General features: G+C 47.7%; 1 protein-coding gene across 2 annotated transcripts in view; it reads left to right on the top strand.

Annotated features, from left to right (window-relative positions):
* Positions 1 to 24,912, top strand: part of LOC137431220 (arginine-glutamic acid dipeptide repeats protein) — a 132,185-nt gene extending 107,273 nt beyond the window's left edge. For both annotated transcript variants that reach the window (XM_068122301.2, XM_068122300.2), the window contains exons 20-22: positions 22,644 to 22,775; positions 23,057 to 23,297; positions 23,416 to 24,912. In XM_068122301.2, coding sequence (XP_067978402.2) covers positions 22,644 to 22,775; positions 23,057 to 23,297; positions 23,416 to 23,449 — 407 coding nt within the window. In that variant the 3' untranslated portion in view covers positions 23,450 to 24,912. The remainder of the gene's footprint in view (positions 1 to 22,643; positions 22,776 to 23,056; positions 23,298 to 23,415) is intronic.
* The last annotated feature ends 1,629 nt before the right edge of the window (positions 24,913 to 26,541 follow it).

Below are 26,541 nucleotides of genomic sequence, written 5' to 3'. Positions count from 1 at the left end.
GGGGGAACAAACACCAGAAACGGATTTGACCAGACGCCACCAGGATTTGGAAGAGGGAGACAGATAAGAGAGTTCGGTCTTGAGAATGGTGAGATATTGTTTCCTGGCTCTGCTGAGGGTGGACACACACTTGTTTCGGGCTTTGTGAAAGGAAATGAGATTTCCTTCCGTTGGATTTGCTTTCCAGGAGACGAAAGCAAGTTGTTTCAGGGCAACAGCCTCACCACAAGATTCCGTGTACCATGGACGGGAGGAAGGCTATGACAACTGAAGACGAGATGGTATAAATCTGTGCATGAGAGAGAGCAATTTACTTTGAAAGAATTCCCAGGATGAGTTGATGTCAGAGGCGGTAGAGATGGGAGACCAGTCCAGATGATTGATGGCTGCTTGAAGACCGTGCCAGTTGGCCTGAGTGAAATGCCAGACCCGTCGACGCTGAGGAGGCTCTCTGAGAATGGTCAGAGAGATGTCCACTTTGACAAGCACATGATCAGATGAGCCGATTGGAGCAGAAGAAGAGCAGCAGACATTTTCAGGGAAGTTTGTCATAACCAAATCCAGAAGAGAAGATGCTCCGTTGACTGAGATCCGGGTCGGGAAATTGACAGATTGTGTCAGTCCCAGTGAGTCGCAGAAGTCCTTTGCTGAAGAGCCATGGCTGGTGAGAGAGGTACCCACACCCAGCCAACTGGCATGGTGACAATTGAAATCACCACATATGAGGAAGAGAGAGTTGGGATGGGTAGATAGAAGTTGGTCCATATTATCAGACAGTGAGATGTAGATGGAGTCATCGCTGATTGGTGGACGGTACAACACACATATGAACAAAAGGTGGGAGCGAAGGGGAAGCCGTAGCCAAAGGTATTCCTGGGGGTGAGGTGGAGAGAGGGCAGTGGAGGGCGAGTGAGGAAGAGAGTTTTTTATAAAGATAGCAACCCCACCTCCAGGACGAGGCTCAGGTCTATCATACCGGAGGAGGGAGTAACCTGGGAGAGATACCAAGGCATCAGAGACATCATGAAGGAGGAAAGTTTCTGTTAAGCAGATCACATCTGGTTTGTCAGAAGCAACCTGTATGGAGAGGTCAGTCAAGTTTGAGCGAAGGCCCCGGATGTTTGAGGTCCATACCGTTAATGAAGAGGAAGGGGGAGCATCGGGTCCAGAACAGGGGGAGGGAGGGGTAGGGTAAGATGTGGAAGAGGAGGAAGAGGTAGGGAGATCTGTTGAAGGTGTGTCAGAGATTTCAGAATAGCTTGGAGAAAGGGAAGAATGGGGCGGACAAAAGGTTTGATGGAGATTGGGTGAGGCACAGTGAGGTGTTATTTGAGGAGGGGGAAGAGCAAGGCAGAAGGTTTGGGGAGATGAAGGTGAAAGTTGGAAGGAGGAAGAAGCAGGGAGGATGCTTTGAGGAGGAGGGGTGAGAGGGGAGTCTAGGAGGGGAGGAGCGAGGGAGAGTCTCGGAGGGGAGGGGTGTGGGAGGAGTTTAGGAGGGAGGGGAGGGAAGGGGCAAGGGGGGAGATTTGAAAGGGATGGGTGATGGGGAGGATTTGGAGGGGAGGGGTGAGATTGGATTTTGAAAAGTGTATGATTCATGGGAAACTAACATTTTTTGCAAAATGAGTTTGAGACCTTCGAGTCAAAAATACGTTTGAGGACACTGGAGGAGGGATGGAGTTCTGGATAGTTTAGGGAATGTAGAAAGGAGGAACTGTAAGAGATGGTATTATATATATTTTTTGGAATGAATAGATTTGGTGAGCAAGACGAAAGCATCCTTTTGTAGGAAAAGAAGAAAAGGGTGTTATAATATATGAGAGAAAATAGTTGTTCAGGGGAGAGATTATACATTTCTAACCGCGTGATCGCGAACGAAGAACGAACGAACAAAAAGAACAACAAATAAACGAATAAGACCTGGGAAGGAAATATTTTTTTGGGGTTTTTTTTTTTTTTTTTTGTGAGTACAGATATTAAACAAGGAGGTACGGGGTGAACGACTGGTACGAAACAGAGAACGAAAATAATTTCAGCGCATTCGACGAATCGCTGAGAGAAAAACAAACCACAAGGTCGGAGACGGTACGGTAGTCTGAGCCTACGAGTACTAGGCCGCAGAATACTCGATACCATTAACCGACGATTGTGTATACATGTACGAAAAATTAGCACCGAAAATTTTCCAAAAGATACGCTATAGGTACATACACCGAAAGATAGATACAGTCTCGACAAAAACACAATTGAGAAATAATTCTCATTGCGAATTGAGAATAAAATAATTCTCATTCTCATTGAAATAATGCTCATTCGCCATGCCCTTTCTAAATAATTCTCTTTGTAAATACCTCCATTTCATTGGTGAGATCAAAGGTCGTCCCCTAGTTAGTCCACATCGCAACACGTAGCGAACCATAGGCCCTCTTCGTAGTTATTTCATTATTATGTGTTTCAGGTAAGGCTATGGTTCCAATAGTTGACTCTACGTTGCATTAATCAAATAAGATAGGTCCCTTTCACTCCCTTTGGGAGCGGTACGAATGGATTTCTATCCCGCAAGCCGCCATTGCCCATGTGCTCATCTCGGAGAAGAAGGGGGGAGTAGCCGCCAAATCACAGGCGTGGCACGTCGTCATGATCGGAGGTGGAGTCGACCAGCCCTAACAGCCAACCAGCACCGCAGTGAGCGACCCGGTAGGCGTGCCCTCGCAGCCGGCGGCTTGATTCCTAGACGAGTGATAAAAGCGACTGCAAGGGACTGCTTCGGAGAGTCGGTGAGAAGGCACGACAGAGAGAGGAGCACCGATGAGTACGGCAGAGTTGTGAGGCAGGAGAGTTGGGTCCGTTGACGGCGACAATACCGGGCAGATATTCACATTATCCATGCGTGAACAAGACACGGAGCTGCCGGCCGCTTTTCGCCGCTGAACCGGAGCGTGGACGCTCGAGCGGGACCACGACGTCTTGCCACTGGCCTCGGACCTTCCCGCCCGCCAGCTCCTTGGACCGTGTCCCTCTTCCAGCCATTTCCGACCATTGCAATTTCCCATTCATGTAAGTGTGTTCGTTCTGTCTGTATTGTCCTGGGGATAAGTTAAGCCTGTTTCGTTAAGAATTGCTCTGTGTATCTGCTTCTTCCTCTTCACTGTAAATTGCTTTCGTTTCTTCTTCGGTTCCTTTGGTTTGTTGTAAATAATTAATAAATGGCTGTTATTTCTTACTTTTGGTTTCATTCTTCCCCGATCGCTTTAGTCTTTTCCTGATTGAATACCTGTGGCACGATTTGGCCAACGCTTTATAATCGGGTTTAGTCCTTTGATAACGGCTCGAACCGTGGATTGCTAAACCGCTCGGGAAATACCATCTTGTCCGTGGTTCGAGCGGTACTTGTCTCCCTGTTCTGCGGAGGGATTGATAAAGGTATTCGGGATAAACCCTGGACCAATAACACTGATCAATCCCACCCCGCAGAAGAGCGTTACAAGTACCAGGACCGGTCGGACGGTCAGCTTAACAGGACAAGGGGATTAACCCCCCCTTGCTAACGGGAGTGCCGTCCCCCGGATCCGCAAACAAAAAAAAATAAAAATATATATATATATAATATATATACAGACTTGGCATTTAATATGGAATATTTTTTTTGTGGGGGTGAACTTACTTTTCAAAATGTCTTAGAACGAAAAGTTCATTGGAATTACGTTGAAATTATTCTAGATTTTGTTAATGTGACTTTTAAAAGAAACAAAAACCACATTTGACATTTCGAAACAAATAAATTGATCCTTGAAAGTGATTTAAACTGATATCGAACTCAATTCATGGACAGCACTGTGTTAAACTTCTGTACGTTTTCCAGAAGTATCTCTTTATTTTGCACATTAGACAAATTTTTTTTAACAAAAACAAAAGTTAAATTACGACTGGGATTACGGACAGTAAAATTACAGTTCAGTACTTCGTGTAACCCCCACGAGCATTCAGGAGAACACGTACACGTTGAGGCATACTGTTCACGAGATTTGCCAAGGTTCGGACAGGAATCGCTTGCCATGCAGTGACAATAGCCTGCTGCAATTCACGCACAGAGGTCGGCTGCTGGTCCAAGTGGTCGATTTGACGCGTTAATTCTGCCCACAAGTTCTCTATCGGATTCATATCCGGGGACATGGCAGGCCACTCCATATGCTCTACACCACGGTCAGAAAGAAAGTGTTGGATCATGCGAGCACGATGAGGCCGTGCATTGTCATCTTGGAAGACAAAGTTTCCTCGAAAGGCTGCACGAGCAAATGGAAGCAATGTTTCTTCCAGAATGGCCCTGTACTTGAACTGGTTCAGGTTTCCATTCAGAACAACCAGGTCAGTTTTGCCCCCTGCATGAAAAGCAGCCCAAAACGGTCACCCCACCACCTCCAGCTTGGACTCTTGGCACGATACAATCTTTGTTGTAGGCTTCATGCACTTGTCTGCGCACTCGGACGCGGCCATCTTGACGATAGACCAGAAATCTAGACTCGTCACTGAAGATCCCATGATTCCAGTGGCCTGGCTGCCATTGACGGTGCTCTCTGGCCCACTGCAATCGGCGCTGGTGGTGTTGTCTGGTCAGGCGTGGCTTTCTCAGGGGATGTCTGGCACGATAGCCTGCTTGAACCAGTCGTTGGTTGACTAGCCTTCTGGATACAGGCACATTTGTCAGTTGCTGCCACTCAGCCCTAAGCCGATTAGCTGACTTGGTACGGCCATTGCGGACTTACCGGTGCAGCTGGCGATCATCCCTCCTTGTTCTGCGGGGACGTCCTGGCCTCGGTATTGGAGTAGGGACACCCCTCTGAGCATTTCGTTTCAGGATCTTTGACACCTGACCTTGAGTGATGCCATACTGCTGAGCAATAGCATGCTGTTTCATGCCGTAATTTCCTAAAACCACCACTCCATGACAAACGGCATTGTCGAGTTGACGGACCATCTCCAGAGGAAGCGGCAATAACTTTTGGAGATGTGCAGCAGTTGTTTTCCACTAATACAGAACGCAACAACCCTTGTATACCCGACTGTGAAGCCAATCATCAAATGCACCTGTCCGTACATTTTGCCACGCCACCTGTGATATAATCCTGTTGTTGACTTCTTGCTGCGACAGACAATCGGTGACATGGTTCTTTTAACAAATAAATCACCAAAGTGTAAAAGAAACTCACCAGATTGATATACTGAGTTAAGAAAGTAAACCCAAGTCAAGAAAAAAAAAAATATTCCATATTAAATGCCAAGTCTGTGTGTGTATATATATATATATATATATATATATATATATATATATATATATATATATATATATATATATATATATATATACTGAAACGCAAAAGAAACTTACCACCTTTAAATATCAACAATAACACTGCGTGTAGTAAATGTGTGAACTTATTTGTGGACAATAGTGTCCTCACTGTCAGACAAAACGGTCACGGATGGTCACTTGAACCTTCAATGGTCACTTCATAGCACAACTGTTGAACAGCCGTTTTGACTGTCAGTGATTAGCCAAGGGGTACGGGATGATTTTAATGAGCTGCACGTGATGTCTTGATATTGGCTTTAAAAAGGCCAGTGCAAAATGGGCATTTTGACCGAAAAATGTGACCATTTTGACCAACTTCAAAAAGACTGAAAACGCAAAAGAAACTTACCACCTTTGAAACCTTTAAATATCAACAATAACACTGCGTGTAGTAAATGTGTGAACTTATTTGTGGACAATAGTGTCCTCACTGTCAGACAAAACGGTCACGGATGGTCACTTGAACCTTCAATGGTCACTTCATAGCACAGCTGTTGAACAGCCGTTTTGACTGTCAGTGATTAGCCAAGGGGTACGGGATGATTTTAATGAGCTGCACGTGATGTCTTGATATTGGCTTTAAAAAGGCCAGTGCAAAATGGGCATTTTGACCGAAAAATTTGACCATTTTGACCAACTTCAAAAAGACCGAAAACGCAAAAGAAACTTACCACCTTTGAAACCTTGAATATCAACAATAACACTGCGTGTAGTAAATGTGTGAACTTATTTGTGGACAATAGTGTCCTCACTGTCAGACAAAACGGTCACGGATGGTCACTTGAACCTTCAATGGTCACTTCATAGCACAGCTGTTGAACAGCCGTTTTGACTGTCAGTGATTAGCCAAGGGGTACGGGATGATTTTAATGAGCTGCACGTGATGTCTTGATATTGGCTTTAAAAAGGCCAGTGCAAAATGGGCATTTCAATCAACATGCCACGATTGTGAAGGGATCAACGGCAGCGTGCCCTGGGCATGCTGCAAGGCGGACTGAGCTACCGTGAGGTGGCACGTCGCCTTGGCTGTTCACACCAGACGATATCGGCCCTGGTGGTCAGAGACACCCTCCACAACTCTGCAGATGACAGACCTCGATCAGGGAGGCCAAGAGTCACCACTGCAAGGCAGGACAGGAAGATGGTCCGAAGTCACCTGCGGGATCGATTCCGTCCAGCATCCCGCACTGCGGCAGAAACTCCGGGGCGTGCAAACCCACGGATCTCCAATGATACTGCTCGAAGACGACTGCATGACTATGGTCTGACTGCCAGAAGACCATACAGAGGCCCCGTGATGACGGCTGCCCATCGCCGCAACCGACAGAGATGGTGCCAGCAGCATCAGCGGTGGACCTTGGCGCAGTGGAATGAGGTCGCTTTCAGTGATGAGTCAAGGTTCTGTGTGGACAGTCCTGATGGGCGTGAGCGTGTCTGGAGAAGAACTGGTGAGCGATATGCCGATTGTTGCGTGCGTCAAGCCAACAGGTGGGGTGGCCCAAGTGTGATGGTGTGGGCCGCCATATCAGGCCGGTACAGGACGCCACTGGTGGTTGTGGATGGGAATCTTAACGCCCAGCGGTATGTGGATAACATCCTGCGACCTCATCTGCTGCCATTCCTGCTAGACCACCCAGAACTGAGAACCTTTCAGCATGACAACGCTCGTCCCCATGCTGCTCGCTTTACCACTGCATTTCTCCAAGGCGAGAATATCAACACCATGCAGTGGCCTGCGCTCTCCCCTGACCTGAATCCCATAGAGCACCTGTGGGATGAGCTTGGGAGACGCGTAGTTGGCAGGGCCAGGATACGGGCAGAGCTGCTTCAGACATTGAGGACTGAGTGGGACAGAATCCAGCAGCAATCCATCCAAAGACTGGTAGGCAGTATACGCCGACGATCCACTGCCTGTATCCAAAAGAATGGTGGCCACACCCGCTATTGAAAGGGGACTGACATTGCACCCTGTGCTGTTCTGTACTGTAGAACAAACTGATGAGATGGTGTATCTTGGTCAAAAACTTGACATGTCATCAATAAAATGCCAATGTTTCAATTAGCAATTGTTGGTTTGTTTTATTTTGAACTGTTACAATTTTATTACATTTCAAACAAGTGATAAGTTTCTTTTGCGTTTTCGGTCTTTTTGAAGTTGGTCAAAATGGTCAAATTTTTCAGTCAAAATGCCCATTTTGCACTGGCCTTTTTAAAGCCAATATCAAGACATCACGTGCAGCTCATTTAAATCATCCCGTACCCCTTGGCTAATCACTGACATTCAAAACGGCTGTTCAACAGCTGTGCTATGAAGTGACCATTGAAGGTTCAAGTGACCATCCGTGACCGTTTTGTCTGACAGTGAGGACACTATTGTCCACAAATAAGTTCACACATTTACTACACGCAGTGTTATTGTTGATATTTAAAGGTTTCAAAGGTGGTAGTTTCTTTTGCGTTTTCGGTCTTTTTGAAGTTGGTCAAAATGGCCAAATTTTTTGGTCAAAATGCCCATTTTGCACTGGCCTTTTTAAAGCCAATATCAAGACATCACGTGCAGCTCATTAAAATCATCCCGTACCCCTTGGCTAATCACTGACAGTCAAAATGGCTGTTCAACAGCTGTGCTATGAAGTGACCATTGAAGGTTCAAGTGACCATCCGTGACCGTTTTGTCTGACAGTGAGGACACTATTGTCCACAAATAAGTTCACACATTTACTACACGCAGTGTTATTGTTGATATTTAAAGGTTTCAAAGGTGGTAAGTTTCTTTTGCGTTTCAGTATATATACATATATATATATATATACATATCTATCTATAATTCCAGTAATCTCTGTGTGTATGTGTGTGTGTATGTGTGTCTGTGACCGCTGTTTCTCGACAACCACGGGTCCGATCTAATTGAAACTTGCCAGATATATTGCTGGGGACCTGAGGATGTGCCTTTTCAAGGTTTCATATTAATCGGAGAAGTAGTTACCGAGCTATGTCCAAAAAACGATTCAACCAATCAGAGAGCAGCGAGCTATCACGTGTGCCGAACGTGGCGAACAGACTCTGCCTCGGACGGCACATTTGAGAGCGTATTCATTTATTTCACGTTGGCAAACTATGTTGGCGCTATGTTGGCGTTAAACTATGTTTTAAAACTAATTAAAACTAATTTGCGATTCATCGTAACTGCGATATGCGACCTTCCGGACAGTCAAATGAGGACGTCACTTCCGGACTTACGGATAGTCATAGTGACGACGTACTGATGCTGAACGTGGCGAGCAGACGCTGCCTCGGACGGCACATTTGAGAGCGTATTCATTTATTTGACGTTGCAATCTGTGTTGGTTGTTGTAAGGTACGATCGATTGTAGTACACGTTTATAATAACTCTGCCGATACAGGCCCGATTAACTGCAGCGCCATCCGAGCTGCGGCGTCGGGACGATACATTCATTGTACGGTCACATCACGCACTTACGGGCACGCCCATGGGCCCATGGGCACGCCCATGCATGCATGGGCGAAGACATTTTTTTTTTTTTTTTGGCAAGGAACGGGCACCCACGTACGGGCACGTCCTAGTATATATAATATATATACACACACACACACACACACACACACACACACACGCAGTTGGATTCCGCTATTCGCAGATTCAGCGTACCGTATTTACTCGAGTACAAGACGATCCCATGTATAAGTCGACCCCAACATTTTGCCGCAAAAGTTGGCTATTTTTCATATATCTAGTGTATAAGACGGCCCCAGTTTTGTACCTAACGTATTTTCGCAGGTGCATGCTTTGAACGGGAGCCAACCAACAAGCAAGATTAGAAACATTGAGAAACTACATCAATTTTCAATGAGTGGCCAATGCATGCCGCTATCATCCATGTTTTTGTCTGATCGTTTGTTTAGATCATATTGCATTACTGATTAGCAATCTGTGTACCGCTAGTGTGCACAGGAATAGGCATTTCTAGGTATCACAAACCAGGAAGTGGTGTCCGAGTCATTTATCTCAATCCTATATTATCCCAATCATTATCCTGTTGTATATTTTAACATTTCTTTTATGAGACTGAGAAAATAAAGTTGCAACAAAGTTGTAAATCGATTTTATAAATATAATTTAGGTAATTTCTGGTCCCGTGTTTCTCTCTTTCATGTCTGTGGTGGATACAAAATGGTGGCTACCAGGCATGAACGTGACGAGTGCGGTCATCCATCATGTTAATTTGCCATTTTTGACCCACCCAGACTGTTTCCTATGACTTTTCTTTTCTTGTTTATGACCTGCAGAATCATCCCCCTGTAGATCTGTGCTCTCACGTCGAACTCCAACAATATGGACGCGACAACGAGCTGATTTTCACTGAGCTGTTTATTCTGAGCTCGGCACGAATAAACTGAAAAAGGCTACGCCGAGCGGCAATATATCTTTCACAAATCAAACAGTAAGCCACGCCTCAACGGGCCATGGTATGCAACCCGAGTGACCGCCCGCTGATTACGTCACCGGCCGGTACAAGAGAATTGTGTCCGGTAACCGCTACATGCGCTCCCACAGAATTCACTTGTACAGGGAGAGTCCGTTTGTGGGGGGCCTTAACGACCCGGCCGAAACGACCCCTGGCGATTTGTGTGGGGGTGGGAGGCGGCTTGGCGGCGGATGGTCGGGCATGGGGCTTGGTCGATGGGGGACGGCCTCGCCGTGGAGGAAGGGCCAAACGTGGAGGTTGGTCGAGGTCCAAATGGGCCGACTTGAGGCGGTCCACGGAGATATGGGCCGGTTTGCCACCAATGTCGACGACGAACGACTCGTCGCCCCTCCTCAAGACCTGAAAAGGCCAATTGTACGGCGGCCGGAGTGGTCCCCGGTGCGCGTCGTGGCGCACAAAAACGTACTCCGCTGTGCAAAGCGCTGGGGGGGACATGGGGTTGAGGACAGCCATGATGAGACGTGGGCACCGGGGCAAATCTCCTGGCGGCCTCCTGGAGGACCGAGCGTTGGCGAGCCGCGGACCAGGGGCCGGTGGCGTCGGGGATGAACTCCCCCGGCACGCGCAGTGGTTGGCCGTAGACCAGCTTGGTGGTAGAAGCCTGGAGGTCTTCTTTAGGGGCCGTCCGGAGGCCCAATAGCACCCACGGGAGTCTGTCAGCCCAACCGTCGTCCTGGAGGCTGGCCCTGAGAGCGGCCTTCATTGAGCGGTGAAACCTCTCGCACAAGCCGTTGGCCTGGGGGTGGTAGGCCGTGGTGCGGTGAAGTTTGACCCCCAAGGCCTGAGCGACCGCGCCCCAAATCTCAGAGGTGAACTGTGGGCCTCTGTCAGAGGAGATGTCCGAGGGGGCGCCGAAACGGGCGACCCAGGTGCCGATGAAGGCCTGCGCCATGTCGGCGGACGTCGTTGACGTCAGCGGGACGGCCTCCGGCCACCTGGTGGTCCTGTCCACCATCGTGAGGAGATGGGTGAAGCCCCGCGAGGGGGGAAGGGGTCCCACCAGGTCCACATTGACGTGGTCGAAACGCCGCGCGGGCACATCGAATGGTGCCAACGGGGCCTGGGTGTGCCGGTGGACCTTCGCACACTGGCATGCGACACAGGCGTTGGCCCAGTCACGGACGTCCTTCCGGAGCCCGTGCCAGACGAATTTCGCTGCCACGAGCTTCTGCGACGCTTTCCGGCCCGGGTGGGAAAGGCCGTGTATGGCGTCAAAAACAAGCCGTTGCCATCCAGCGGGCACAATGGGACGAGGTTGGCCCAGGGAAACGTCGCACAGGAGAACTGTGCCTGTGTCCTTGAAGGGGACGTCGGACAACCGCAGGGCCATGTCCGCTGTCCGGAGGGCTTGCACCACGGGGTCGGAGACATGGTCGGCCGCCATGCAGGCGTAATCCACGCCGAGGTGGACGGCGCCCGCGACGGACCGCGAGAGGCAATTGGCCACAGCATTGTCCTTGCCCGCGACGTGCCGGATGTCCGTCGTGAATTCGGACACGGCGGAGAGGTGGCGCTGCTGACGAGCCGACCACGGCTCTGAGACCTTGGCCATGGCGAAGACCAGGGGTTTGTGGTCCACAAACGCCGTGAATGGGCGGCCCTCTAAAAGGTAGTCGGAACCGCGTAGTCGGAAGCGTCCGTGGTAAGGGCGATGGGTGCGTCGAGCGCCGGGTGCGCCAGCATGGTGGAGTTGGTGAGGGCCAGCTTAGCGCCCGTGAATGCCCCGTCCATCTCCTCGGTCCAGGCGATGTCGTGCTTGGCCGGCCTACCCCTGAGGGCCTCGTACAGGGGGCACGTGAGTTGGGCGGCGCGAGGCACGGAACCGGTGGTAGAAGTTTACCATACCCAAAAACTCTTGCAGGGCCTTGACGGAGTGGGGGCGCGGGAAACCTTTAACGGCCTCCACCTTGGTCGGCAGCGGAACGGCCCCGTGCTTCGTGATGCGGTGTCCCAGGAAGTCGACGGCAGCCACGCCAAACTGGCATTTCGCCGGGTTGATTATGAGGCCGTGCTGGCTGAGGTGCGCAAAAAGCGTGCACAAGTGAAGGAGGTACTCCGCCCGGGAAGTGCTGGCGATGAGAATGTCATCCAGGTAGAGGAACAGAAAGGTGAGATCGCGCAGCACACTGTCCATCAGCCGCTGGAAGGCCTGGGCCGCGTTCTTAAGGCCGAATGGCATTCGGAGGAACTCGAAGAGGCCAAAAGGTGTAATTGCAGCCGTCTTCGGAATGTCGGCCGGCCGGACTGGTACCTGGTGGTAGCCCCGAATAAGGTCGACCTTGGAGAAGATCACCCGCCCCGCCAAACGGGCGGAAAAGTCCTGGATATGCGGTATCGGGTACCGGTCGGGGGTGGTGGCGTCGTTGAGGCGGTGATAATCGCCGCACGGTCGCCATCCGCCACCCGGTTTGGGTACGATGTGCAGGGGCGAGGCCCACGCGCTGTTCGAGCGCCGCACAATGCCCAACCGCTCCAGCGCGTCGAATTCCGCCTTGGCCACGGCGAGTTTGGCAGGGTCGAGGCGACGAGCCCTGGCGTGGACCAGTGTTCGGAATGTGGTGTTCGACGCCGTGTTTGACGGCGACGGCCGAAAACTTCGACAGCGTGAGGGCGGGGAACTCAGCGAGGAGGCGGGTGAAGTCGTCCGTGGCCAGGAGCACGCAGGCTAGCCTGGTTGGTGCGGAGCCGCTCAACGAACAAGCGAGAGAGCTGAAGGTCTCCGCGTTGACGAGCCGACGACGTTTTACGTCAACCAAAAGTCCGTGGGCGCAAAGAAAATCCGCACCCAACAAAGCCATGGGCACGTTCGCCGTGACGAAATCCCACTTGAAACGCTGGCCCCCCGAAGCAGAGTGCGACGTTGCGTGAACCGAAGGTGCAGATAGAGGAGCCGTTTGCGGCGACAAAAGCGGGGCCGCAAAGCACGGCCTGCTTGTCCTGCCCCGAGGCGGGTATAACGCTCACCTGCGCTCCCGTATCGCACAGGAAACGCCGCCCGGACGCGGTGTCTGTGATGAACAAAAGGTTGCCGGAATGGCCGACGCTCATGGCAGGAAGCGAGCGCCGGCCTGGTCGTTTCCCGACCCGCCGAAAGTGCACGGTGGGCGACACGTTCTGGCCTTCTGCCCGAACCTGGCATGGTAGTAACACACGGTCCGCCCCGGTGGTGGCTGCGGCGCCGGTCGTGGCGAGTGCGGCCGACGGGTTATGGCGGCCGCGGCTGCAAGGGGCGCTGAATCGGCCGGTGGCAGCGCCGGTCGTAGTGGGGGCGTTGCCTCGGCCGGGCCAGGTTTCCAGGCGGCCGCACCGAAGTACCGCCCGGCCGAGAAAAAATTGTCGGCTTCCTTAGCCAGGGCGCAAGGGTCCTCGATTGCCGAGTTAGCCAAAGCTAAGCGTACCTGCCCGGGTAGCTGTCGGAGAAACAGCTCGCGAAAGAGGAAATCTGGGCAGTGTTCGCCGAGCAGGGAGAGCATGTGGTCCATGCGCTCGGATGGTCGAGCCTCCCCGATCTCAGGCAGATCAAGCAGCTGTCGCGCGCGTTCGGCCTCAGTGAGGTCAAACGTACCGAGGAGTAGTCGTTTGAGTGCGCCGTACTTGTCGTCGGCCGGCGGGCTCGGTAGAAGGCTCAAGACCCGGGAGGCGGTGGCGGCATTTAGCGCGGAGACCACGTAGTGGAAGCGAGTCTCGTCCGCGATGATGCGCCGCAGAGCGAACTGGGACTCCGCTTGGGCAAACCAGACGGCCACGTGCGATTCCCAGAAGCCAGGGAGCTTCAAAGCAACGGTCGACTCCATTACCGTGTTCGTAAAAGGGGTCACCAATGTGGAGCTGTGCTCTCACGTCGAACTCCAACAATATGGACGCGACAACGAGCTGATTTTCACTGAGCTGTTTATTCCGAGCTCGGCACGAATAAACTGAATAAGGCTACGCCGAGCGGCACTATATCTTTCACAAACAAACAGTAAGCCACGCCTCTCAACGGGGCGTGGTATGCAACCCGAGTGACCGCCCGCTGATTACGTCACCGGCCGGTACAAGAAAATTGTGTCCGGTAACCGCTACACCCCAAAACATTACTCGTGCATGAGACGATATTTTGGGTGGGTAATCCTGCGATCTCCAGGAGTAAAATAGGCTATTTAGTTTTTCCAATTTCAGCTTTATTCTCCAGTATTCTCAGGTTTGGACTCCCTCATAACATTCATGTTCGCATAACGTTGATTGTGACGATGTTTTAATTGTGACGATGTTGTTTTCCCGGGTGCCGCACAAACGGCTGCACCGATCGCTGCACGGCTGCACCGATCGGACTCGGTGACCTCGGACAAAGACCTTTTATAATGACACGGGTTGAATCCCTGCCTGAGAAAATTCCAACCCCCTCCCCGCTATCACGGCCGTCTCTCCAACTCACAATCCCACGAGATATGCAGAAAGGACGACCCAAAACCAATATAAACATCATTCGTACAGTCACGTGAAAAAGTAAGTACACCCCATGTAAAGTTTTGACTTTTTCAACATATTTCGACATACAGCTTTTTGATTTTCATTTCAACAATATTGATTGATAAAGGTGATATAATATAACAAATATCATGAAACATTTACATTTTGTAGTCCATTGTATAATTTAAATAAACATAAATGCAAATTTCGCATGTGGAAAAAGTAAGTACACCCTTGACTCTAATAGGTGGTATTGCCCCCTTTGGCAGAAACAACCTCAAGTAGGCGTTTCTTATAACTGTCTACCAGTCTCTGACATCAATTTTTGCCCACTCCTCCATGCAGAATTCTTTCAGCTGTGCGATGTTTGAGGGGTTTCTTGCATGCACAGCTCGTTTCAAATCCCCCCACAACATTTCGTTGGGATTTAGATCCGGGCTTTGACTTGGCCATTCCAGACCCCTCCATTTCTTTCTTTTCAGCCATTCCTTGGTGGATTTACTGGTATGTTTAGGGTCATTGTCATGTTGCAAGGTTCACCTTCGGTTGAGCTTCAACTTTCCGACAGATGGCCTCATATTATCCTCAAGCACCCTCTGGTACAATGAAGAATTCATAGTGGATTATATGATGGTGAGCTGCCCAGGCCCTGATGCAGCAAAGCTGCCCCAAACCATAATATTTCCACCACCATGCTTTACAGTTGGTATCAGGTTCTTGTGGTCAAATGCTGTCTTTGGTTTTCGCCAAACATGTCTTCTGGTACTGTGGCCAAATAGCTCTACCTTTGACTCATCTGTCCAGAGCACATTGTTCCAGAAGTGCTGGTCTTTGCCTAGGTGTTCATTGACAAGCTTTAGTGTTGCCCTGATGTTCTTTCTGGACAGCAAAGGTTTCCTCCTGGCACACCAACCATGTCGATCAAATTTGTGCAGCCTCTTTCTAATGGTAGACCTCGTGCAGTTTGGCATCAACAGTGGCAAGAGCTACCTGTAGGTCCCGTGATGACATTCCGGGGTTGTTAGAGACTTCTTTCAGCATCTTGCGGTCTGCTCTCGGGCTGAACTTGCTTGGGCGGCCTGGCCTGAACAAGTTGACAGTTGTTTGGAATCTTCTCCACTTGTAGATGATCTTCCGGACAGTCGAATGATTGATTTCAAATTGTTTGTAGATCCTTTTTTATCCCTTCCCAGACTCGTAGGCATCTATAACCTTCTTTATGAAGGCCTCAGAGAGCTCTTTTGATCTAGGCATGGTGACGCCGCACACTTCAACAACAAAGAGCAAACCAAGCGAAATGTCTGAGGTTCAAATAAGACAAGTTCCTCCAAGATCCTCTGACGATGTTCTCAGCATTTACACCTGAGCTGGTGCACCTGATTCTAATTTTAGGTATTTGAAGTAGTGATAAATGTAGGGGTGCACTTCGTTTTTCCACATGCGAAATTTGCATTTATGTTTATTTAAATTATACAATGGACTACAAAATGTAAATGTTTCATGATATTTGTTATATTATATCACCTTTATCTATCAATATTGTTGAAATGAAAATCAAAAAGCTGTATGTTGAAATATGTTGAAAAAGTCAAAACTTTACATGGGGTGTACCGTACTTACTTTTTCACGTGACTGTATATAAACATCAACAACAACAAACAACAACATGCATTTTAAGGCCATGTTCCCTGCTAGAGCAGGGGTTAGCCTTGCGGTCCCCATGACAATCTTCTCCATTTTGCCCTATTTTCTGCATCTCTCCTTGTTAACCCCCTTGCCCGCATTTCTTCTTCCACCATCTTTAGCCAAGTCTTTCTCGGTCTTCCCCGTCCTCTACTTCCTTCTACATTAACTTCCATCACTCTTCTCAACCAGTCACTTTCATCCTTCCTCAATACATGACCAAACCATCTCAACCTGTTCCTCTTCACAGCATCAATCACAGGCAATATTCCCATCATCTTTCGCAATTCATCATTTGTCTTCCTCTCTCTCAACGATACTCCGCACATCCATCGAACCATTCGCATTTCCACCCTTTCCAGCCTTCGTTGCTGCTCTACGTTCATTACCCATGCCTCGCTCCCATAAATCATAACACGTCTCACACATGCAGCATACACCTTTCCCTTCAGCTTCAGCGACACTCTCCTCCTCATCAGCACGCCACTCAGTTCCCGAAACTTCTTCCATGCACATCTCACTCGAGCAACCGTTGCCGAGTCTGATCCACCTTCTCCATTCAGCATGTCTCCGAGGTAGCAAAATGTTTTCACACCTTATAATAATAATAATTCATTTATTTTGTATAGCGCTTTTCCAGAAGCCCAAAGGCGCTTTGACAGAGTGGCAAACATAATGCATAACAATACATGAAAACAACAATTTCAAAAAAGACAAGAATCAATAGGGAAATATTTAAAGCAAAAGGAGGGAGAAGGAGAAGAGATAGTCAGGGGTTAAATGCTGTGGGTTGAATGTTGAATGCAGTGTTGAACAGGTGGGTCTTTAGTGATGTTTTGAATGTGGTGAGTGAGGAGGAGTCTCTGATGGTGTGAGGTAGTGAGTTCCAGAGGGTGGGCGCAGCGATGGAGAAGGCCCTGTCCCCCCAGGATCTGAATTTGGTCCGGATGGAGGGGGTCAGGAGGTTTGTACCAGCAGAGCGGAGGTTGCGGGTGGGAGTGTGTCTGGAGAGGAGGTCAGCCAGGTAGGATGGGGCCAGGTTATGGAGGGCTTTGTATGTCAAGAGGAGGATTTTGTACTGGATTCTCTGGGGGATGGGGAGCCAGTGAAGCTTGTAAAGGACGGGGGTGATGTGGTCACGGGTCCGGGAATGGGTGAGTAGACGGGCAGCGGAGTTCTGAATGTATTGGAGTTTATTGGTGATTTTTGAGGGTGAACCATAGAGGAGGCTATTGCAGTAGTCCAGACGGGAGGTGATGAAGGCGTGGATGAGGGTTTCTGCAGCCGTGGAGGAGAGGGATGAGCGGAGACGGGCAATGTTTTTCAGGTGAAAGAAGGCTGACTTTGTGATCTGTTTAGTGTATTTGTTGAAGGAAAGGGTTTGGTCAAAGATGACGCCAAGATTCCGGATGTGAGGGGAGGTGGATACTGGGATACCGTCGATGTTGAGGGCAAAGTTATGGGTGGATTTTGTGAGCGTTTTTGGGCCAATGATGATTATTTCAGATTTATCACAGTTAAGCTTGAGGAAGTTGATTTGAAGCCAGGATTTTATTTCAGTGATGCAGTTTGTCAGGATAGAGTGGGTGTCGGTGGAGACGAACTTGGTGGAGATGAAAAGCTGGATGTCATCGGCGAAGCAGTGGAATTGGAGACCATGACGGCGGATTAAGTGACCGAGCGGGGACAGGTAAAGGATGAAGAGGAGGGGGCCAAGAACTGAACCTTGGGGGACACCTTGGGGGAGGGGAGCAGTGGGGGATTTGCAGTTATTGATGGAGATGAACTGGCATCTGTCATAGAGGTATGATTTAATCCAAGAGAGGGCAGTGTCGGTAACGTTAAAGGTGGATTCAAGTCGGGTGAGGAGGATAGTGTGATCGATGGTGTCAAAGGCAGCGCTGAGGTCGAGGAGGACGAGAATGTTGAGGTTGCCAGCGTCAGAGGAGAGGAGAAGGTCGTTGGTGATTTTGAGGAGAGCAGTTTCAGTACTGTGGTTGGACCGGAATCCGGATTGGAATGTTTCATACAGGTTATTGGCAGAGAGATGATGTTTGAGTTGAGTGGCTACAGCGCGTTCCAAAACTTTTGACAGAAAGGGTAGGTTGGAGATGGGTCTGAAGTTGTTTAGGGTGTCAGGGTTTAGACCAGGTTTTTTTTAGAATGGGGGTAACAGCAGCAATTTTGAGGGAAGGTGGGACGATGCCTGTAGACAGGGAGGAGTTTATTGTTGCAATGATAAGTGGAGAGAGAGCAGGGAGGGAGGCTTTGACAAAGCTGGAGGGGATGGGGTCAAGAGTGCAGGTGGCAGTTTTCATTCCTATGAGGAGTTCAGAGAGGTCAGTAGGGGAGATTGGGGAGAACCGAGACAGGGGATGGCAGGACAAGGGGGGGCAGGTGGTTGGAGGGGGATGGAGGGGGTCCAGCTTCCAGCTTCCTTCCAGCTTCACGCCGTCTTCAAGATCCAACTCAACATTTCCTCCATCTGCAGCTCCCTCTGTGCACACCTTACATTTGAATGTAGCTGCCACACTGGTTAATGACCCTCTCAGACCACTACATTTTTGATGAACCCACTCAGCACACATTGTACATTGAATGGAGTTCACTCTGACACCCTTCCTACACACAGCACACGGCCACTTCCCAGTTCTTTCCACCCCACCACATGCTTTACCACTTGCCATCACCTTTGTCTTTCCGATATTCACCTTCAGACCTTTTGTCTCCATACATTCCTTCCACTTGTTCATCTTTTCCTTCAGTCCATCCATACTTTCCGCAATCAACACCAGATCATCTGCATACAACAACTCCCACGGTAAACCCTCCTTTACGGTCTGAGCCAGCACCTCCATCACAGCTACAAATAGTAGTGGACTTAGTACCGACCCCTGATGCACTCCCACCTTCACCTCAAACTCACCACTGTTCCCGTCCTTCGTCCTTACAGCTGTGCGTGCTCTTTTGTACATTGCCATCACTACTCTGATCAACCATTCCTCCACTCCTAACTTCCTCAATGCCCATGTCAATACTTTGCGTGGAACCCTATCGAATGCTTTCTCCAGATCAACAAACCCAAAAAACAACTTCTTCCTCTTATCCATGTACTTCTCCTGCAACTGCCTCACAATGAAAAGCGCATCTGTCGTTCCTCTTCCTGGCATAAATCCAAACTGCATTTCGTCGATCTTCACTTTCTTCCTTATCCTCCTCTCCAACACCCTTTCCAATACCTTCATTCCATGCTCCAATAACTTTGGATGTATATAAACATCATTAAAAGTAAATAATGACCTCGGCCAAAGTTCAAACGACATTCAAAAAATGTAAACAATGGAATAATATTTAGCGATATGAACAGTGATGTGGCTTTTATTGAAATTCTACAAATACCGTTTAGATTTTCATGATTTTGCGTGTGATATGATTTAACGGATGTTTATATAAATCGTTTAAAATAAAAAAAAACCTTCAGTTTCAGATATTTTGCCTTTTCAATTGGGCCTCACAATTGAAGTCCTGCCCATAGGGCGGGTACCGTTGCTAGTATATATAATGCAAATTCAAAGCTCTGTCTGTCTGCCCCACCCTGAAACACCGAAACGCTCCTCGGAGAAAAAAAAAAAAATGAAGTAAAAGTTGCTTCAAATAAATCCAAACCTATGGGAAAATCATAATTTTTACAATCAAACCAAAATTTGAAACTGGGTGGTGTAAAATGCAACAGAATATCGGAATACTGCTTTAAACGCTCGCGATTTTATATAATTTTTTTAATTATTTGCTGTTCGGAGATATGCCACTATATATTTGCTGTGAAGTAATATGATTTTGGAATTTGACAATACTCTATAGTATAGTCTATACAGTGTGTCTGTGTATAGTCTATCTATACAGTTCAGGGATGGCTTATGCTGTCTGTCTGTTCCCTCCTGAAACACGGAAATGATTGTCGGAGACAATAAATTATGTAAAAGTTGCTAAGTTCCATACTTATGGGAAAATTTTAATTATTAAGTAAAGGTTGCTTCAAATTAATGCAAACCTTTGAGAAATTTATAATACTGCCTCAATTTGATGAACGCAAAGTGGAAGTAACACCATGTGTTGGATGGCAGAATGGTGTTTGGACCACGTGACTCAACGTTCTGCTGCATTCAAAATAGTCAATTAAACACTTGTATGAAGACTGTCAAGCTTTGTTATGATCGCGTTATAGGCCTTTGTAAAGGAATGGACCTGCCTTCAGGGAGGCATCTGATATAAAGTGCATTTGTAATCAATCTGAACTATATAATATAACCACCACGATCGATGCATTATATTAGCACATAAGCAATGAACATATTTTTGCTTCAAACGCTGCGCAGGTTAATGTTTTGGAATGATACAAGCAGCTGGCGGTTTCCCACTATTTGCTCTTTAAAAACTCGACAGGAACCAGACCAGGAGGTGGAAGGTCTGGGATGGGGGTTGGGGATCTGGGAGCACGTGGTGATAGTTTGGGAGGGGAAGAATGGTCGGGGAGGGGTTGGAAGGTCTGGGAAGGGGTGGATGAGGGTGTTGGGGTGGATGTGTGTTTGGGGGTCTGGGAGCACAGGGTGACGGTCAAGGTCAGGAGGTTGAGGGCAAGAAGAATAAATTTCAATCAGGGCGAGTACAAAAAGCATCCTTGTTTTTTTTATTTATTTTTTTCTACCTTGGTATTTTACCACGAGATTTCAGCTCGTAAACAATTAAAGTAAATAGAAGTTGGCTTTACTACAAGGTATTGTGCTGTGTCGAAGCAGACAACACTTGTAAGATGTGGCCCCACCTTTCTGTAATGTGTCAACCTCCACCATTCCTCCCCTATTAATCCTTTAAATCAGCCAAACACACACACACACACCAACAACAACAAGATGGCGGCCACGAGGGAGGCAGCATGACTTTTCAGTCATGCCCGCCTCCCTCTCGCCTGGGATGAAGAGGACCTGGAACTGTGTCGAATGAAGCAGTTTTGAAGACAGTCACGACTGACCTGAGAATGGCAGCTTTTATGGGACGAGATGGTGGTCGGTCTCCTGCCGTTTGACGTGCATTTGGGCGGCCTGGCCTTGGAGCTTCGTGGGACTTGTGGCCCCGTGGCGTCCGGTGGGAAGGCCCGAGCTGTGATGTACCTCCTGTAGAATTTGTCCATTGAGGATGTGAGAGAACGAAGTGAGATCAAGGATTCTTCCCATATGTAGCGGCTTTGGTGGGGTAGAGGGCCATGGTGCCTGGGGTCACATGGATCACCTGAGACAATTGTGGCTTGCTGTGGTTCACCGACCTCATCATGCTGAGAAAGAAAATCCAGGATTTGGTGACTCCCTTTTTACCAACATGCCTGTAGGGAACTGAGCTCCTTGAGATCCACTAACACGCCAAATACAACAGCTTTGTGCGCGGCTTTGGTGGGGAAGTGGGTGGCCACCATGGTTTGGAGGGTTTTGCCGACTCGAACCCGGCGAGAACACACATGCGCGCACATAGATGGGGGCCTGAGATTTGGCGGATCCGAGTGGGAGGGTTTTTTCATATCTTGAGATTGAGCAGAGTCGGATATAGATTTGGCAGAACCGAGTGGGAGGGGGAGCCTGAGAAAGATAAGGACTCGTGGCGGTGATACACACACACACACACACACACACACACACACACACACACACACACACACACACACACACACACACACACACACACACACACACACACTCCCTTATAGATTGCACATGCATACACAATAATACATCACCATTCCCTTATAGATTGCACATGCATACACACTACACAAACACATACCATATGCAACATAACGGATTCAGAATCGAGATAACAGCTGAGAATCAGAGTCTATTCTCGCATGTGAAGAACCGACCAAGTCTACGTGTGGTGCTTATTATTTTGGTGGGATTTTTTTTTTTTTTTTTTACTTTAAAAGATCGGTCTTCATCAATATCTTTTCTTATCTCTGCATTGATAAACACTATACAGATGGTCAATATGAAATGGTCAATATTCTAATGAGAAAAACAGTTAAGATGTGTCAAAAAAAACATTTTCTCCAGATCTCGATAAAAGGTGCACACACTTGGACTTGGGGCAGTTATTTCATGCCTTGGGATTGAGCAGAGTCGGATATAGCCATACTGCCTGTCCAGACCCATCATATCTACAGTGGGGAAAAACGGGTACAAGATGATGTATCAGAGATTCGTGAAATAAATGGAGTCTTTGACATCCAAAGTCAATAAAAAGATTTTAAGTTTAAGGGTGTCATTAACATTCATAATTTGCTTCAGTTGGTTTTGGAATCACCAACATCAGCCATGTTCATACGGGTAGCATATGTAGTATATATGGGTGATGCAAGGATTTTGGATCATTTACTCTGCAGAACTAATATCAGACTAAACCTGGCACGCTTGCTTTGTTTTACTAATTATACTTTACTCGTCCGTGATTGAAAACCAAATTGAATCCATAATTCTGCAATATCACTTGCTTCAACTTGCGCTTCCTTGCTTACATTTTTAAAATTTATTTAAACCAATGTCGGTGTTAATTTTATTAAATTATATTGCCATAAACACTTGTCATCCTTTCCCATAATCCACTAGGAGCAACGGTACACCCCTTGATGGACCCTTTAGGGGTACCCCATGTGGCAAGATACCCCTTTCCACCTGGTCTTCCTCCATCTGTTCTGGCCCCTCCTTCGGAGCAGGAACTGCTCAGGCACTCGTTGTTTGGTAATCTACAATCTTTTCATATTCCATCTTAAACTCTCCCTTCCTTTTTTCTTTCTTACTTTTTGCACCACATGCTCTAATCCTGCGGCTTTTCATACCTCTTTCCCGGAGCCATATGGAACTCTTTCTATCAGCAAACTTGTCATGTTTTTCTCTCTTATTTATTATTCTCCATCTCTTTTTTTTAATTTTGGAATTCTGGTGGTGCTCTGGTATTGCGGAATGGTGATTCCTCAACTTATTCATCCGTGACTTGAATTTTGTTTCCTTTTCCCACTCAGGTCCGTACAGGGACCTCCCACCGCTGAATGTACCCCACATGTCCGCCTCGCACCAGCTTCAGGCTGTGCATGCCCAGTCAGCCGAAATGCAACGCCTTGCCTTGGAGCATGCCCCATGGTTCCATGCTCACGCTCTTGGGGTAGGACACGCTCCGGGCCTACACGGACATCCACCGCCCGGGCCTCCTACCGCACCTCCAGGCCAAACGCCACTTTCAGCCACACAAGAAGAGTATTACAGGTGAAGAGTTGTGGGGATTCGGGGAAGTCAGAAAATATTCCTTGGAAACGTGCAAGTTGTGGTTGGAGTTTCTTTTGACACTCTGATGTGCTCTTTCCTTTCTGTCTGTCAACCTTAGCCGGCTTAAGAAGGAGTCTGACAAGGCGCTGTGATGGAGCCATATTGTCCCCTTGCGACGTTTCTCCTGTAGCTACAGCTGTGAATGAAAAGGGGCTTGGGGTGGAGGGGAAGGGGGGGGGGGGGGGGGGGGAGTTATGTGAAGTTGTGCAGGTGCAAGCTGCAGCGTTGAAGTTGTACCTGGTACACCTGTGGGGTTTGTGTGAGTTTGTATAGTGTAAATAGATCGCCGAGGGTAGTGCTTATTAATGCATTCAAAATAATTGTTTGTTTGGCTCTGCACAGACAAAATGACCCACACCCTGTCCGAGAGATGGAACGTTGGGTTTTATTTTGCTCATCTGGTTCAAGATGATAGCGTAACACTAAAACAAGTTATGTATACCTTGTAATATTACTTTTAGTGTTTGCACAGAGATAGCCAAGTTTTTATGTATAGATTTGTTTTTCAACGAGGCCACGGTGTGTGTACATTGACTGCGCACAGTGTTGATGTTACTCATCGTTTCACTAAGTCCTTATGCTTGATGGTGTCCTTTTTATTTTTTTTAACTGACATGCTTTGGAAAAACCATGTTTGAGAAGACGTTAACGACGGAAAAAATGTAAAAAAGAATAAAACCATTCTCTACTTGGAGGGAGGTTTTGCAATTATTTGTTTGCTTCTGCCAAACAATTTTTTTTTTTTTTTGGACCCAACGTGTGACTTGTTCATCACCCATCCCCACCCGTTCCTGACCTTCTATAGGCAACCTCTGAAGAAGCCCCTTTGCTCACCGCCATGACACTTTACTTACCATTTTCAAAGCGCCCTTCTTCCTCTGCTATTTCTTCTCCTTCTGAGTACCTTCTTTTCCTCGTTGCATCTCTTTCATCTATTTTTTTCTTAATTTGTTTTGGCTTTTCTCACACTTTTCCCTGTCTGGGCTTGTAAACTTGTCTATCCCATGCCCACCAACAAGTCTCGTCATTTCACATGCGTCGTGTCGTCCGGGTTACCCGGGCCTTGGTAGTAACGCCTGCACATGACTCCTGTGATGCCACCAAAGTCGCGGGCGACAAAGTCTCTGTCACCATGCTTTTTCTTCAGGCATCAGCCCACTTCCTCTGCTTTCTTCCAAAAACTATTCTTTATGCCTCTCCCCATCATGCTCAGCTCCCAGCTCTTCTTCATCTTGTTACATTGGGTAGTTGTATCATTGTGATTGTATATAGCCTCAGAAAATGCAACGCCCATAATGATCCCATCTCTTACTCTCCCCAGTTCTTTCCTCCAACGTTTCCATTTTTCATCACCTGCACATCCTGCGGTAAATCAAGCACTCGCGATAACTTTCTGTATAGTCCGATTGGATTTTGACAGGGCGGATGTCACTCCTGTGTGGTTTAACCCCTTGTGAAGCATAGCATCGCGGTATTTTGCCATGACTACAGCTTGACAGATCGCGTGTGGCCCTTTGAGGAAATGATCCTCAAAATAAAACCTTATCTCCAAAAACTTTGAATTGTTTCTTTTTTTAATTTTAACATGCTAAGATTTTGGAGGTTGTTGTACATTAATCGCACATACTGTTGTTCCATGCATGGCGTTGCTGGACAGCAAGTGGACAATTTGACAGTACATGGGATATGAAGCCTCATGAATTATGGGTTCGGATGGGAATGCCATACATTCAAGGCCAATATTTGACGATGTACCAAGTAAAGCGGCAACAGCAGTTTTTAGTGAAAATTGTGGTCAGAGATGGGTTAGAGTAGAACAATGTTTGATTTCGGAGCAGGAATAGCATGTTCATTCATGTGTGCTTCCATAAATCGAAATTGTCATGCAACTCGCTCATCCTTTATATTATTCCGCTATTGTTCAATTTTGGAGGGGATAAAGGAGGGTATTTTTTTAACCAAATTAACTTGGACCATATTTAGCACATGTTAAAAACCGTTTAAATGTACTGGCTGTTGCATTACCTAGTATGGGCTCTTCTCTCTTGATAAACGAGGGTTCTTACTGGGTCCTCAAATGCAATATGGTGTTGCCAGGGTAACGTGGGTCTTCATGGGCAGGACTACAGTGACTTCAACTGCAGTAAGTGACAAGTTAAGGTGCCGGCACCTGATGGCCACCCCTTCACAATCCACACTGTGCCTGTGAGATCGTTAACGTCCACTAAGTAATGCTAGCAGATGGCACGGCCAGCTTAACTTCCCTTCCAAATAGAGGCTTGCACATCAGTGCGTCCTGCCTGAAATAAGGCACGAGGTTGAAAGTTTATAGTCGTTTTGTAATTCGAATTCACATTAAATACCGGGTCATCCAACCGCTTCGCTGGAAACTGAAGGAATAACTGAACCACCGGGTTTACTTTGATCGGGTTTAAGACTTAAAGGTCCTTGAGCGTTATTTGATGAAGTGGGAACAATGTGAGAGAGAAACCCAAGGGCAATACCCCTGGGTGCTCACCTGGTAGAATAAAGCAGTATACTACACTGACCAATGGTATTTTAAACAGTATCACGGTATTTTAAATCAATCTCAATGGTTGCTAGAAGACAGGGCAGCATGTTGAATCATACTAACGTAATCATAAGACTTTAAATAAACAAAAAAATACCTATTTGGGGGGGGGGGGCAAACCCAACCCCCATATTCCTCCCTAGACCACGATTTTTTTTTTCCATGCCTTGAACAAACATAGGTACATCACGAGTGGTGAAAGTTGATCAATGCCTTGAACACCACGAGTGGTCAATGCCTTGAAGAACACCCCTCCAACAACACCCCCCCCCCCCCCCCAAAAAATAGATATTTGCTCTCTCCAAAACTACACACGCAATTCTGATGAAACTGGACCACAACCTTGAAACTACACACGTAGTATACTGCTTTATTCTACCAGGTGAGTAGCCGTTGATGGATCACAGGTGATGAAGGTTGTGCTCAAGTTTCATTTAAATTGTGTGTGTAGTTTCAGAGAAAAGAGCAAATACATACTTTGGGGGCAACCCCCCGGTAGACCCCTTTAGACCCCGATTTTTTTTTATAATGCCGGGAACAAACGGTGGTTTATCATGGGTGATGAACGGAATGGTGTGGTCAAGTTTCATTGGAATTGTATGTGTAGTTTCA

Source organism: Myxine glutinosa, chromosome 7, assembly GCF_964187855.1.
Source record: "Myxine glutinosa chromosome 7, kmMyxGlut1.1, whole genome shotgun sequence".
NCBI classification, from domain to species: Eukaryota; Metazoa; Chordata; class Myxini; order Myxiniformes; family Myxinidae; genus Myxine; species Myxine glutinosa.
This window is presented reverse-complemented; position numbering and strand designations above follow the sequence as displayed.